A 16,922-nucleotide genomic window follows, 5' to 3' on the forward strand; every position below is an offset into this window, starting at 1 on the left:
GAAAACTCACCAAATTTTGCGTACCCCCCCAAGGGAATACGAAAAATTTGATATTTTGAGGTGCTCCAGAATGTTTGGGCGAAACTGAATGAGAGCGCCACCTATTTTAGGTGCCCCGCCACTGCATGTCGTTAATCTTTATGAAAATTCATACACATGATCTACATGCTAGGGCGAACAAAAAATCCTCTTAATGTCATGGTGAAATGTCGACAGGAAGACGGCCATTTTAGGTCAAAGTCAATATTCTGGCGTTTTAGCACCTCACATTTTAACGAACTCGCCCTAGAGCTTTTATCCCACTGAGCCACAAATTGCTCAGGATGTTCAGGAGGCATGTGTGATTGAATGTTGTGTTATTTCTTCTAATAGGAGACTTAGTTTACGAGGGGCGGGGCCTCAAAGTTTGATGTCTCGCCATGAAAAATTAAACGGATATAACTCCCACATAAAGCAACATTTCTGCACCAAATTTGCTAGATATGATGGCAGTCCCCTCCTACAGAGTTCTATATGTCAATATTTTGATTATGAAATAGCCACGCCCCCTGGAGGTCAAAAGTGTTGTTTTTTGCTCACACACCCAGAACTCTGGCTTGGTGGACACCACAAGATAGTAAATGGCTCCTTAGCGCCCCCTACAATATTTTAATTAATCAGCCCCGCCCACTACATTGACTGACATGGATATGATTCGGGAAACTTGTAGACCCTCCCAGTACCTTAAAAAAAGTCTCTTGTACATATGGGCTAAATCAAACAGGAAGTCGGCCATTTTGAAAAGGGTGCCATATTTGGGGTCATTTCTGTCATTTTCTTTGCCATGCATTTGGAGGAACTTGTCCTAAGAATTTTGTCCAACTTTAACCCAAATGATTCAGGATGCTCAAGAGGCATGTGTGATTAAAAGTTGTGCTATTTCTTTTAATAGGGGATATCGTTTAGGAGAGGCGGGGCAGCAAAGCAGATGTGATGCAATGAAAAGGAAAACTGACATAACTCCCACAAAAAACAACCAACCTGCACCAAATTTGCTACAGATGATGCCAGTCATATCCTTCACATTTCTGTATGTCAATAATTAGATGATAAATTAGCCCCGCCCCTTGGTGACAGGAAGTGACCCTTCATAAGGCCTTAACGGCCTGAAGTGCAGTCTGGCTGTACTTGAGATTGAGAGAGGCAAGGGAAGGATGTTGGCAGGGGAGGCGGTGGCATTATGCCTAGCGGCGCCATGGTGCGAGGGCCTATATCACCGCTTGCGGTTTTAATATGTTTTTGTATTTCTTTGTTATAGACCACACACAATTATACTCCTCCATCTAAGCCAGTACCAGAACTCCACACCTGTAGGCCTGTTGTGGGCAATACTGCACTGTTGTGTTGTTATGAGTCAAAGTAAAGAGAGTTAGCCTTCTCAGAGAATCGTGTGTGTTCCAATTGACGCTCCAAGGTGAACATCACAACCTCTGTACCAACACCTGAATAGTACCATGTGAACATCACACTAATAATTAGTCTTTTTTTCCCATCCAGACCTACGTCAAAAGTTTGACTTTAAAGAAGCTCTGAGGAGATGAGGTTTGTATTTATTCTTCTGTGTGGTGTTGAAATCCAACTTCTTTTTTTTTTTTTTTTTTTATATCAGGCTTCCCTACAGATGTTCAGCAGCTGTTGGTGATCATAGAGGGAGTTCTTTCAAATGGAGTTTGGACAAGCAGGACGTGGAATCTCCTCTCATGAAAGAGAAACCACTATGGCTCAATCTGGATGGAGAGCAGTTGATGACGGGCAGGTAGATAGTGTTGTCAGTTTATCAACAATGACGGCTCCTCTGAAGAATGAAGACGATGAAAAAGAAGCTCTGCTTTCATCATATTCAACCCAGTTTCCTCAAACTGAAAGCAACACAAAGGTAGAGGCACCAACCAACAACCCAGCTAAAAAGATTAAATCAGAAATTGATGGAGACGACTATGAAGGACCAGAAATAACCAATAACCCAGACCCAGACAATGACTTCCAACCAAATGGTGACAAAAAGATGGAAGACGACAACAAAAGCTGGAATGACTACTTGGCACATGGTTCCGGTGTAAATGGTATGGAGGAGTGTAACTCTGCCAAAAAATCCCTTAGCTCTTCTGAACATGTTGAAAAGTTTCTCTACCAAGGCTCTCTCCAGAAATGCTTAAAAAGAAAGTCTTTGAGTTTTTCAAACAGTAAAAAATCTTTTGGAGTGACAGAAAATATAAAAATCCTGAAACAAATCTGCACAAGGGAAAAAACACTTCATTGTGATGTTTGTGGTAAAATCTTCAGTCATAAAATAGATCTTAGGAAACACATGAGAATCCATGCAGGAGAAAGACCTTTCAGCTGTGATGAATGTACACAAAGATTCACTCGAATGACAGGCTTAAAGCAGCACATGAGAATTCACACGGGAGAAAGACCATTCAGTTGTGATGAATGTACACAAAGATTCACTCACAAGACAAGCTTGAACCAACACATGAGAATCCACACTGGAGACAAACCTTTCAACTGTGATGAATGTGGACAAACATTTAGTCGAAAGACAAACTTAAACCGGCACATGATAATCCACACAGGAGACAAACCATTCAGTTGTGATGAATGTGGACAAAGATTCACTCACAAGACAAGCTTAAACCTACACATGAGAATCCACACAGGAGACAAACCATTCAGTTGTGATGAATGTGGACAAGGATTTAGTCGAAAGTCGTGCTTAAATGAACACATGAGAATCCACACAGGAGACAAACCATTCAGCTGTGATGTTTGTGGACAAACATTTAGTCAAAAGACAAACTTAAACCAACACATGAGAATCCACACAGGAGATAAACCATTCAGTTGTGATGAATGTGGACAAGGATTTAGTCGAAAGACTAACCTAAACAGACACATTAGTATACACAGAGGAGACAAACCATTCAGATGTAATGAATGTGGACAGAGATTTAGTCAAAAAGCAAACCTAAACCAACACATGAGAGTCCACACAGGAGACCAACCATTCAACTGTGAAGTTTGTGGACAAAGATTTAGACAAAAGACTAACCTAAACCAGCACATAAGAACCCACATTGGAGACAAGCCATTCAGATGTGATAACTGTGGACAAAGATTTAGTCGAAAGAAGAGCTTAAACGTACACATGAGAATCCACACAGGAGACAAACCATTCAGATGTGATGAATGTGGTCGAAGATTTAGTCAAAAGACAAGCTTAAACTCACACATGAGAATCCACAGAGGAGACAAGCCTTTTCCCTGTGAAGTTTGTGGTAAATTATTTAGGTGGCGTCGCTCTTTAAAAGGTCACATCTGTCCACACAAATTGGAAGCAGCACAGTTGCAGGATTTAGCAGAAAATCTATAAATAGTGTTGTTTACAGTGTGTGTTGTGCTGTCCAGGGGACCTTATTAGTAAGTTGCTCAACAAAGAGAGTTACTCCAAAATGTCCCTCTAACGCCATCCAAACTAGCCCGATCTGTTAGATTGTGTACTTGTGTTTAATTCCAGGCATCTTCCAAGGGGTGGTGAACAGAGCTGTAATCAAGCCTCTGCTACTAAGGAACAATCAAGACAAAACCAAGCAGCAACCTCCAGTGGTTAAAAGTCTAGCCCATATAAAAGTGCCAAAAATTGCAGTTCCCCTCTCACCCAGTGGGGGCTCCAAAACAAAGCAAACTCCCATAGACTCCCTGCATTCAGCTTCTATCCACATGTCTGGAACAAACTCTGAGAGCCTCAGAACAGCTGAAACTCTCACTTTATTTAAATCAAGCCAGCTATACCCTAGTTAATCCAAAGACCTAATCAAACCATCTTGGTATGTTTTCAAACGTCCCTATGTGTACAATTCTGTTGCAACATGATATTAATGTTTGTGATCAACATCCAATCAAGCAGCATCCTTATCGTGTGAGGGGGCTGTAATGCAGAAGGAGGCTGTGTACTTGCTGGCAGTTCCAACAGTCTTGCAGTTCCAGCCATCAACTCATGGAGCTATCCTTGTTTGCAAGTTCCAAAACCTGACTTGACTTCTCGCTTTTTCACAGACCTCAGAAAAATCAATATGACTAAACCTGATCCCCCCCCCCCCCCCCCCCCCCCTCCTTGTGTTGATGACTGTATTGATAGGGTAGATTCAACCCACTATGTGATTAGGCTGGACTTGCTCAAAGGCTATTGACAGATGCCACTGATGGTTAGGGGCATTGACATTTCTGCTTTCGTCACACCAGATAACGTTTCTTATACGGTCATGATATTCGGCCTGCTCCATGCACTTGTCACTTGCAGCTCCTGATGGTGTTGTCTGGTGTCACTAGATGTGAATCTGATTTGGATGACGTTTATTTTGATGATTTGGAGAGTCACATATGACCATTATTAGATGTGTTCCAATGTTTTTATCAGGCTTCACTTACCTTAAACCTTCTCAATGTGAATTTGTTAAAATAGCTACTACTTATCTTGGCAAGTAGGTGAGTTGAGGGCAGGTTCTTCCCATTTCTGCAAATATCAGTGCCATCATTGATTGCGCCCTCAAATTATGCTGATTTGTTGGGTTGGCTGGTTATTATAAATCAACACAAGTATATTATGCGAGTAAGTTTTTAATCTTCTCGTGCATGTTTGACTAATAAGTTTGCAAACGCTCATGGATGTGAAATGTAAACACCAGTTTCTGCATTTACTGTTGAAGTATTTATCAATAATACATTAAAAATTAAAGTAAGTGTGAATGTTCTCTTTGAAAGTTGATTTCAGTGTGCACCCCTAAATTTTTTGCTTGTTCTTATAAAAAATTTAAGTTAAGGGCCACAGCGCTCCTATTTGAAAAACCAAAAAAAAATAAAAATGTCTGGAGCCCTGTATAAATCCCACTCCACTTTTTGTCCGTCCAGCAACAGCACTGCTATTTAGTAAAATCCCAGTTTGGGTCTTCGTTTTTGCTGTTACATCTATAATAAAAAACAGTTGTTTTTCTTTTTAAATCTCGTCTCTGGTGTGGTGTCTATTGTTATGTTTTGGTTCCTGAGCCAGCTGTAAGAGAAAGGAAGAGAACTTCTCCACCTTATGCCGAACCTAAGCCCTTTTTCCACCAAAAAAGTATGGATGGTAGTTCGATTCTGGTGCCACAGCCAGTGCTTAGCTGGTAAACTCTGGTGCTTCCAAAGAATGTATTGTACAATTACGTAAAGTAGAAAAAATAAAGTTATATGTCACTTTTTATAAATTTTCATAATTTGTTTAGTCTGTTAGCTAGTCTGTCCATCATCTCAAAGTCTGTGGAATCATTGATTTTGGGAAATGGGACATGAGCAGTGTATGGGTTGTTACTCCAAAAAATAGTTACTTCTACTCGTAACTTATAAATTTGTAACACAGTTACTTTACTCAGAACCATTGTTCTGCTGGGGGACTTCAATGCTCATGTGGGCAATGACAGTGAGACCTGGAGGGGAGTGATTGGGAGGCATGGTCCCCCCCCTCTGAACCCAAATGGTGTTTTGTTATTGGACTTCTGTGCTCGTCATGGATTGTCCATAACGAACACCATGTTCCAACATAAGAGTGTCCATATGTACACCTGGCATCAGGATTCCCTGGGCCGCAGTTCGATGATCGATTTTGTAGTCGTATCGTCGGACCTGCGGCCACATGCCTTGGACACTCGGGTGAAGAGGGGGCGGAGCTGTCAACTGACCACCACCTGGTGGTGAGTTGGCTCAGGTGTTGGGGGAGGAAGCCGGTCAGATCTGGCAGGCCCAAACGTGTTGTGAGGGTCTGCTGGGAATGTCTGGCTGAGTCCCCCGTCAGAGCGAGCTTCAACTCCCACCTTCAGCAGAGCTTCAACCATGTCCCGAGTGAGGCGGGGGACATTGAGTCTGAATGGGCTGTGTTCCGTGCCTCTATTGCTGAGGCGGCCGGCCGGAGCTGTGGCTGTAAGGTCGTTGGTGCCTGTCATGGCGGTAATCGCAGGACTCGTTGGTGGACACCAGCAGTGAGGGATGCCGTCAAGCTGAAGAAGGAGTCCTATCGGGCCTTCTTGGCCTGTGGGACTCTGGAGGCAGCTGGTGGGTACCGGCGGGCTAAGCGGCATGCGGCTTCGGCAGTTTCTGAGGCAAAAACTCGGGCATGGGAGGAGTTCGGCGAGGCCATGGAGAAAGACTTCCGGACGGCTTCGAGGAGATTCTAGTCCACCATCCGGCGGCTCAGGAGGGGGAAGCAGTGCTCCATCAATACTGTGTACAGTGGAGGTGGGGAGCTGCTGACCTCAACTCGGGACGTAGTGGGTCGGTGTAAGGAATACTTCGAAGACCTCCTCAATCCTACCAACATGTCTTCCGATGAGGAAGCAGAGCTGGTGGACTCAGGGGTGGACTCTCCTATCTCTGGGGCTGAATTCGCTGAGGTGGTCAAAAAGCTCCTTGGCGGCAAGGCCCCGGGGGTGGATGAGATCCGCCCGGAGTTCCTTAAGGCTCTGGATGCTGTGGGGCTGTCCTGACTGACATGCCTCTGCAGCATCGCGTGGACATCGGGGGCGGTACCACTGGATTGGCAGACTGGGGTGGTGGTCCCCCTTTTTAAGAAGGGGGACCGGAGGGTGTGTTCCAATTACAGGGGAATCACACTCCTCAGCCTCCCTGGTAAGGTCTATTCAGGGGTCCTGGAGAGGAGGGTCCGCCGGATAGTCGAATCCCGGATTGAGGAGGAGCAGTGTGGTTTTCGTCCTGGTCGCGGAACAGTGGACCAGCTCTATACCCTCTTTGGGGTCCTGGAGGGGGCATGGGAGTTTGCCCAACCAGTCTACATGTGTTTTGTGGACCTGGAGAAGGCATTCGACCGTGTCCCCCGGGGGCTCCTGTGGGGGGTACTCCGGGGGTATGGGGTACTGGACCCCCTTGTACGAACTGTCCGGTCCCTGTACGACAGGTGTCAGAGCTTGGTCCGCATTGCCGGTAGTAAGTCAGATTCGTTTCCGGTGAGGGTTGGACTCCGCCAAGGCTGCCCTTTATCACCAATTCTGTTCATAACTTATATGGACAGAATTTCTAGGCGCAGCCGAGGTGTTGAGGGGATCCGACTTGGTGGCCTCAGGATTGGGTCCCTGCTTTTTGCGGATGACGTGGTCCTATTGGCTTCATCTGGTCGTGATCTCCAGCTCTCGCTTGAGCGATTCGTGGCCGAGTGTGAAGCGGCTGGGATGAGAATCAGCACCTCCAAATCTGAGACCATGGTCCTCAGCCGGAATAGGGTGGATTGCCCTCTCCGGGTCGGGAGTGAGGTCCTGCCTCAAGTGGGGGAGTTTAAATATCTCGGGGTCTTGTTCACGAGTGAGGGAAGGATGGAGCGCGAGATCGGCAGACGGATCAGTGCTGCGTCTGCAGTAATGCGGACTCTGCGCCGCTCTGTCGTGGTGAAGAAGGAGCTGAGCCAGAAGGCGAAGCTCTCGATTTACCAGTCGATCTACGTTCCTACCCTCACCTATGGTCATGAGCTGTGGGTCGTGACCGAAAGAACGAGATCTCGTATACAGGCGGCTGAAATGAGTTTCCTCCGCAGGGTGGCCGGGCTCACCCTTAGAGATAGGGTGAGGAGCTCGGTCATCCGGGAGGGGCTCAGAGTAGAGCCGCTGATCCTCCGCATCGTGAGGAACCAATTGAGGTGGCTCGGGCATGTGGTCAGGATGCCTCCTGGACGCATCCCTGGTGAGGTGTTCCAGGCACGTCCCTCTGGGAGGAGACGCCGGGGAAGACCCAGGACACGCTGGAGAGATTATATCTCTCGGCTGGCCTGGGAATGCCTCGAGATCCCCCCCGCAGAGTTGGCAAATGTGGCTGGGGAGAGGGAAGTCTGGGCTTCCCTGCTTAGGCTGCTGCCCCCGCGACCCGACCCCGGATAAGCGGCAGAAGATGGAGTTACTTTACTCATTACTGCATTTGGAAAGTAACATCACTACTTATTACGTTACTTAACCATTTCTTAATTTACCATGTAAATCAGGTGTCGGCAACTGGATCTAAATAAAAAATATTTGTCTCATCTGAAAACTCCGACATACCAGCTCTTAAAACCTCCCCCTCCAAACCAGCTCGGGAGGCTAAAAGAAGGACAAGCTGCAGCCAGCTTTAGGGTGAAGTCTCTTCACTTCAACCAGGAGCAGTGCACAGATGCTGGAACTACAAGAGTTGTGTGGTGCTTATTACTAAAGTTTGTAGCAAAACATTCACCACTAAACAGACGGTTTCTAACTGCTGACTTCCTCTGCTCCAGACGGATCTGACGTCTCTTTTCTTTCTTCCTGCTCAGGTCTCTGTTATGTGTTTCTACTGAGGGCACTACTTATATTTGTTACGAAATATATATTCATCACCGTTCTGAGAGATCTACAGTAGCGGAACAATTTTGCACAGCAGCTGAATGGTCAGCTGATCTCGCAGAAATCTTTCTTTCAAATGATCTGTAAATCAAATAAAAGATTTTCAGTAGAATGAAAATTCCAGAGAGTTATGAACCATTTTGTTTCATTCTATGAAGTCTAGAAGTGAAGACATGAGCAGTTACTGCTCTTACATCCATCTCTATGACAACAAGCTCAGGCAAACACAAACAGGCATCGCATAAATGTGGCACTAAAAACTAATCAGAACAACATACACAGTGATAATGCAGCGTGGGTAATGCAGGAACGAACATTACAGTATAGTAATGTGATTTTGCTTCTGACATTTTAATTTTAGTGCATTATTTTACTTTGTTACCCCAAAAAGTACTGTTGTTACTGTAACCTCCAACACAGTGTACTGGGAGCATTTAGATAGGAACTAATGTTATGTGGTATCCGGTAGGACACATTAAGAGGTGACACGTTCCCATGTGGAGGCATGTTAATAAAGCTTCAGCTAAAGACCTACATGTGCCTTCTTTATGCATGTCCACACATCATAATACACACAGGACATAACATTTTATCATATTGTATATACAGACTTGGACAAAATTGTTGGTACCCTTCGGTCAATGAAAGAAAAACAATGGTCATGGAAATAACTTGAAAGTAATAAAAATTCTTGAGATTTTACCAATGACTGTCAGACATTACTTTTAAATGATGCTTCAACAGATTCATATGAAAAATAAACTCATGAAACAGGCCTGGACAAAAATTATGGTACCCTTAATGAAATTAGATGAAATGAAAAATACTTTATTAATCCCCAAAGGGAAATTCAATATTGTACTAGATAATTAACTAGAGGAGGTCTTGTTCCGGAGGCTGATGGCTGCTGGCAGGAATGATCTTCTGTATCTTTTAGTCTTACAATAGACCTGAAGAATCCTCTCACTGAACACACTTTGTTTCTTCACTGTGTCGTGGAGGGGGTGTGAAGAATCCTCCATCATCTTCATCAGCTTGTGCAGCATTCTTCTTTGGACAATCAGCTCCAGCGGCTCCAAGCACAGAAGCAGCTTTCTGGATCAGTTTGTTGATTCTCTTCAAGTCTCTGCTTCTGATGCTACTACCCCAGCAGATGGCTGCAAAGCTGACTGCACTCTCCACAACAGACTTATAGAAGATATGCAACATCTTGGTGCAGATGTTAAACAATCTCAACTTCCTTAAAGGGGTCCTATGATGGAATTTTAAGTTTTCTGAGCTTTCTACACTGTTACAGTGTTGAATCCTCATCAGACATGTGAACGGCACTGTTTTTTATCACCTAAACACATGTTTGAGTTTGAGTTCCAGCACTCTCCCGTTCGGTTTCCATGGCGACAAAAAATGCATCGTTTTAGAGAGTTTTATCTACTTGGAAATCCTTGTGACGTCCCGGGGGATAAGGTTCGGTGATTGGTTACCTTCTACTGGTTAACAAGGGCATGTACAAATACATCAGGCGGGTGGAAAACGTCGGATAAAGTTATTTCGAACGATGGCTGGTGAGTTTAGCAAAGAGAGACATCCTGCTGCATTCGTTGCTGTGGGTTGCTGTTTTCCACTTCGTTTTCAGGCTCTGATTCAGGTTCCAACATGTAGGGCTGTATGCTATGTGTTGACATTGTATTTTGTTTTTTTATTGAGTTCATATTAGCCTAATCCTAGCAGTAATAAGCTAAAGTCATATATATATATAAATATAAAAACATATATACATTTTAGAAAAAAAATAATTACAAATTAAGAAAACAAATTCCGATTTCTTTAAACAAATTAATATTTCTGGAGACATTTGTAAAAGAGCAGAGACAATCTACAATTGGCAGAACACTTTTACAAATCCCAAAACAAATTAACAAAAGACAACTTTACACGGATAGCGAGGTCTTAAATACCGGACGTGGCACAATGGTGACGTCATCCCGTAGTACAAACTAACATTTTGTCGTCCATGTTTGTATGGGAAGTATTAGCATAGTGCTTAATGAAAAGGATGTGGTGCAGATGTTTGTGGGCTCATTTCTGGAGTATGCATTTTTGCAAATCATGTCAGATAGTTGTGCTTCTTCTTCTCAGTCTCATATGTGTGTCGCTTTGGATAAAAGCGTCAGCTAAATCACTGTAGAATAGAATTAAGTTGAATGTTTTGCTCTTTTTGCAGAGCCAACTTAGGAAAACAGTTTCTGATTTGTGAAACCTTTAATCTATTTGTGATATTTCAGTCCAGGTTTTAAGAGTAAGTTAAGTGTTTTAGTTTTTGTCAAGACTTGCCCAATGTGGTCCAGATGCCAAAAACATCATAAAATGGGCCTAACTTGAAGTCTCATAAATACAAATTAAGCTCATTTTATGATGTTTTTGTCATGAATGTGTTTTTTGAAATTTTAATTTGTTTTGCACTTCCCAACCACCGTAGTAAATGGTAAAAATATGGTTAAAAAAAATAGTGAAAATAAATGAAGCAAAATCTTGAAAATCGAAAAACATTGAGAGCCAGAGCAGCCTGAGGGCAGAGCTGCTGAGTTGAGGAGGATGACGATGATGAAGAAGACCGCCTCTGTCTTCTTTCACGTCCTCAACACTTCTTGAAATTGGCTGTTGCAAGCATGTTTCGTCATTTGTTCACACAGTCAGCAGCAGCGATGAGTGGACGCGGCAAAGGAGGAAAGGGACTTGGAAAAGGAGGCGCCAAGCGTCACCGCAAAGTCCTGCGTGACAACATCCAGGGAATCACAAAACCCGCCATCCGCCGTCTGGCTCGCCGCGGCGGAGTCAAGCGGATCTCCGGACTCATCTACGAGGAGACCCGCGGTGTGCTCAAGGTGTTTCTGGAGAATGTCATCCGTGACGCCGTCACCTACACCGAGCACGCCAAGAGGAAGACCGTGACCGCCATGGATGTAGTCTATGCTCTCAAGAGGCAGGGCCGCACTCTCTACGGCTTCGGAGGTTAAAGATTAGACCACTTTGAACAACCGGTCCTTTTAAGGGCCACCCATCTCGCTGATATAAGACATGATTTCTGTTAAATTCAGGTTAGGCGTCTTCTACTTGAGTAGAAGGCAATTGATACTTTCTGCTTTGAAACCGCCAACATGAATGCCTAAGTAGGTATAATCCTATATGTACCTGTCCATGCACAGCATCAACAGACTGAATCTGCCTCAAACAGCACCTCTCCTTTTCACATCTACCATCATTCTGTTACCAGAGAACTTGTTACATCCTCCACAAGAGGCCTCCAAATGCAATGCTGACCTTCTAAATGTTTAAACTGATTAAAAACTACATTTATAACTGAGAAACTACTGGTAATTGAGTATATGGGAATTCAATTCAAGGTTAGAGAATTCTCAATACCTTCTAATAAAGTAACTTACTTCAAAATATAAACTTGCAATAAGCATGTAATGACAAGTACAGGTAAAAGCAACCTTTAATCTTGTCCAATTGGATGATCTGCAAAATGAAATCAGAGCTAGTGCAAAGTAGATTGAAGGGGGGAGCTCTTTTACAATCTGGAAAAACTAAAGGAAAAAAATCAAATACACTGGATGGAGATGGATGTACAAATCATAAAACTATATCAGAAAAAAATACATAAATTTTATGCTGACTTGTATTCGTGTGACTAATCCTTTACCTCGTTGGAATACTTGAAATACTTTTTAAAACCCATATCCCAAAGATTTTTCCAGGATTTAAGTAACTGAAATTCTGACAAAAACTGAAGAAATGAATTTAGCAGTCAACAATCTGAAAATAGGAAATTCCCCCAGGTCAAGATAGATTGACCAGAGAAGTTACGATTAATTATTTTCGGAAGAACTAAGGTTTTCTATTTGAAGCCATCCAAGGTATAATTCTAAATAAAACATTAACGTCCACTATGAAACAAGGATTTTAACTCTTATTTGCGACAAATTACATGACTGAATATGGATTACAAAATTCTGACCCATGTCATTGCAAACAGGTTAAAGGTCGGCCTAAATCAGATAATTTGTGAAACTTAGTCTGGATAGCTGAAGGATCAGTTTATCTATAATAATATCAGACTGATTTCAGATTTGCTAGATTAGAGTGACTTAATTGAGGATGATGGTGTTTCTTTTATTAGACTTTCACAAGGCATTTAACATGGTTAAACATGCATTTATTTTAAAGGCCTTAGAATACTTTGGTTTTGGAGAAAAGTTTACTAATTTAATTTCAATGTTATACTTTGATATTAATAGTTTGATTTCTCTGCCTTTCGGGACAACCAAACTTTTTAATGTAAAACGAGGAATTTGCAAAGGATGTCCTGTATCGCCTTTTCTCTTCATCATTGTTACCGAGTTGTTAGCACTTTTTATGAAACATTAGTAAATATAGCAAAAATATTGCACATTTGGATTTGATGAGAAACTCAGAGATTATAAGTCAGAACATTTCGCATGTTCTGTAGCGCTGTTTGAAATCTCACTGTGCTGAAAAGTTTCTGGATTAAATCTGAACATTACAAAATGTAAGTCATTGGCAATTCATGACCACCCACTTGGAAATATCTTTAATGTCCCTGTCAAAAATGGAGTTAAACATTTAGAAATCACAATTACAAAAGAAGTAAAGAAAAGAGAGAGACTGAACTTTGATAACAGGGCTGGGCGATTAATCGGATTTTAATCTCAATTACGATCTGGGTTTTCAACAATCATGACAATAAAAAGGTGTGATTATTTTTCTCTTTGCAGTTTCATGTCCTGCTGTCTTCAGTTGCCAATTGAGCGTCTCTGTCATTGCAACGCTGTGCTGTAAACTCCTCCCACAGCCGCTTTGGTTTCATTCGGACACTGTTGCCAACCTGGCGAGTTTCTCCCCAAATCTAGCAGCTTTTACTGGAGTTATTAGAGACTGTTCTGTCATTTTGGTGACTGACTTGAAGGCACATATTGTTCTGCAGTTACTGTAAGGAAGGAGCAGCGGGAGCCTCTCCTGTCCTAAAGCACTCCCAGGCGGCCAGTCTCAGTCGGCTCCGGCTGCAGGTCAATGTAGAATAACTGCAGTAGTCTAATACTTTCACATTTAAATAGAAAGCCAACAGAGGAAATCAAGTGCAATTTCAATGTCTGCCTCTGCTGTTTTTTCCTTGTGCTTTAAGCGCATGTGGTTAAACATCAAAGATATGCAAGTTTCACGCCACATATGTTGCACTGCACGTTATTGTCGTCTTTTTGTCAAAGTATTTCCAGACATCACTTTTTCTGGTCGCAGCTGCCATGGTGCACATAACGCCAACTGAGTTGAACTGCTGTCGCCAAAAGCAAGGTATGCACAGGTGTGGGAATTTAAAACTTTACTCTAGTAATGACGTCAACAACGAGTATTCGAGTACTCGTACCCATCCCTAGTTATAATATGAACAGCTGGTTATAATATGACTTTATGAGAGCTTCACTGTCACACGGACCGTTACAGGAAATCATTCCTGCCCACCTCAATAAGACTATTCAATGCTTCTTTCTTGTGTCTTAGATAACATCATGAATGTTACCAATGTTATTTATCTCCTCTCAGCCGTCAAGAACACCACAACATGCAGCGTTGTTTAAAAATACTGGATAATTGTGTTAAATAATCGAGATCTCAATTTCAGTGAAAATAATCGTGATTATAATTTTTGTCAGAGCTGGCTAAGCACGCCGTGTCTGAGGGCACTAAGGCCGTCACCAAGTACACCAGCTCCAAGTAAACCCCCCCCTCCTCCATCCATCACTGGAGACCAAAGGCTCTTTTAAGAGCCACCCACCAGATCTCAGGAGCATGTTTCATCAATATTTACTTTTAATTGTAAAAGACCATGCTGCAAAGAACTTCATTCTCTTAATTCTTCCAGCAAAATCCATTCAAACACCACTAACTGCCCCCAATTTCATATGGAAAAGGACCCTTCATATTTTTCACATATATGTATATATATATATATATATATATATATATATATATATATATATATATATATATATATATATATATATATATATATATATATATATGTGTCATTCCTGTTGACTACTTCATTCAACACAGCATTATTCTGACTAAATCTGAAATCTGACTAAACTGCTCATCTCACCTACACAACCACTCTTCAACCATCACTGGAGACCAAAAGCTTTTAAGAGCCACCGACCACATCTCTGGAGCATATCTCCCATCAACATTCCTGACTGGTGGAAATGGGGCTGAAACTAAACCACTCCATGTTGCTGAATCACTATTCTGAATGTACTCTGCCTACTTTGTCCTCCTGAATTGTTACTGTGTGTAAAATTCTTCAGTCCCTTTCAGAGAAGCTCCATGAAGGACAGTTCTCCCAGTAAAATGCATTAACACAATACTTGTGTTTAAAATATTAAATGTCTCTTTTTTTCACACAATGATCATGGTAATGCTGCCTACAGCAATACATTCATTGCAGTAACAATTGTCATGCACCTCCTGGGACACAAAGCTTTCTAGAAGCAAGTCTCCAGCCAATCAGACATGGATGTGAACTGTCCAGCTAATGATCTCAAGAACATCCTCCTGGTCGTGGTGTGAAATAAGTTAAATGTGGTAATTTGGCAGCTGGAAGTCACAAAGAGCTCAGTTTTTCACAACAGAATGTGTCGTTGGCCTTACTGTAAACAGCCAGATGATCTAAAGACCTATGTCAGCAAACAAATGTTCACATTACATACTGCTCAGTACTAATGAGGTTGCAGGTTTTAGGTAAATTTCTGAACTTTTTGTCTTAATATAATTTGAAACATCCTCTCCTCAATAAAAGACATCTTCTGAAGTGAAGTGTCTTGTTGGTTTATATGCAGAGTCCCTCCCTTTTTCTCAAAATGTTTGTGAAAAGCATATTCAACATACTAAGTCATGAGGCCCCATGTTTTCTTTTTAAAAGTCTCTCATCGGTCTCTGGACAAAAATTTAAAATCTTTAGAGCTTCACCATCACCATGACTACACACTGGTATGACAATGACAAACCAGGACTGTGATATCAGGCTATATTCATAGAACCACTTATTTCTTCTCCCCTGTGCACTCCCATGTCTTGTGCGGTGCATTTGTGTGGTTAAATTGTATGATGTGTTTATCAAGTTGTTGCAAGATTGACAAACATTCTGCATTGTTAAAAACACAGCAGAAGAATATCATACTAAGGAGGAAACATGTCTGAAGGAGAATGTGGTGGCTCTTAGAAGAGCCTTTGTTGCGGTGAGCGATGCAGTTGTCAGCGTTTACTTCTTGGCCTTCTTGGCTGCGGGTTTCTTTGCGGCAGCCTTTTTAACTGCGGGCTTCTTTGCAGCCTTTGGCTTCTTAGCGGCGGGCTTCTTGGGGCTCTTCTTGGCAGCCACCTTTTTGGGCGCCTTCTTGGCCGGAGCCTTCTTGGGGGACTTGCTGGCCGCGGGCTTCTTGGCGGCGGCTTTCTTGGGCTTGGCGGCCTTCTTGGCGGCGGGCTTTTTGGCCTTGGCGGGAGCCTTCTTCTTGGCCACGACCTTCTTGGCTGGCTTGGCGGCTTTAGGCTCCTTGGCGAGCTTGAAGGAGCCAGAGGCCCCCGTGCCTTTGGTCTGGCTCAGGGTGCCCTTAGTGACGAGCTTGGTGACGGCGGTGTTGATGCGCTTGTTGGCCTTGCTCACGTCCACCCCTTTCCCGGCCAGCACCTTCTTGAGCGCCGCCAGAGACATGCCCTTCCGCTCCTTGGACTCAGCCACGGCGGCCACGATGAGCTTGGGGAGGCTGGGTCCGTCCTTCTTGGCCCGGGGAGCCGCCTTCTTCTTGGCGGCTTTGGCCGGAGCTTTGGCCGGCGCTGCTGCTGGAGCTTCTTCTGCCATGTCTGCTGCTTTTTCCTCGTGCTGTTCCTCTGAACGTCTCGAACTCCGAGCGGGAGGCGGGACTTATAAGACACATGAGAACCGTGGAGAGGCAACGCTCTCCGCGGCTCGGCTGCCTTCTCAAATCTGGACACACTTGTGTTTTCTCCGCCGCCTTTTCAGCAGAAAATCCAGAGAAAAACAACGTTTTCTCGCACAAGTGCGACCGGAAAGGGAAGCAAACCCTCCTGCCTCCAGACTGAACTCATGTTTGGCTTCCAGAACTTTTTCTCTTCCTTCCAGCAGGATTCAAATGTCTCTGATACCCGGTGACTTTCAGCGATTCGCAGCGACTTTTCTCCACATTTCGTCTCCAAAAACACGTCAAAGTGCTTTGTGTAAGATGTGATAGCAGTGGTCTCGTAAGTAGACACGTGTGTGAAAAGAAGCAAAGCGGAACGGGCCGCAGGTGCGCTTTGTGGAGCGGTAATGGAGCCGGTTTGGGCTGGAAGTAAACACACGGACGCTGTCGCTGTTCGGGCGGATGGCCGTGTCACAGATGATCCGCTGGAACAGACTTCCGTTTC

General features: G+C 43.4%; 2 protein-coding genes across 2 annotated transcripts; one reads left to right on the forward strand and one right to left on the reverse strand.

Moving 5' to 3' along the window:
- Positions 1-11,128: 11,128 nt before the first annotated feature.
- On the forward strand, positions 11,129-11,440 carry LOC306775010 (histone H4; the record flags this gene model as incomplete). The annotated part of the gene is made up of 1 exon (XM_079265215.1): positions 11,129-11,440. One exon carries the CDS (start codon positions 11,129-11,131, stop codon positions 11,438-11,440), a length of 312 nt encoding a protein of 103 aa, XP_079121341.1.
- A 4,263-nt stretch (positions 11,441-15,703) lies between these two features.
- LOC306774627 (histone H1-like) lies at positions 15,704-16,372 on the reverse strand. The gene has a single exon (XM_079264763.1). It carries the CDS (start codon positions 16,354-16,356, stop codon positions 15,763-15,765), a length of 594 nt encoding a protein of 197 aa, XP_079120889.1. The 5' UTR covers positions 16,357-16,372; the 3' UTR covers positions 15,704-15,762.
- Positions 16,373-16,922: the final 550 nt, after the last annotated feature.

Source organism: Telmatherina bonti, assembly GCF_933228915.1.
Source record: "Telmatherina bonti genome assembly, chromosome: 3".
In the NCBI taxonomy this organism is placed as follows: domain Eukaryota; kingdom Metazoa; phylum Chordata; class Actinopteri; order Atheriniformes; family Telmatherinidae; genus Telmatherina; species Telmatherina bonti.

What these genes read in the sequence shown, in the direction of transcription:
- LOC306774627 (XM_079264763.1), bottom strand. Translation starts at nt 16,356, where the DNA reads ATGGCAGAAGAAGCTCCAGCAGCAGCGCCGGCCAAAGCTCCGGCCAAA.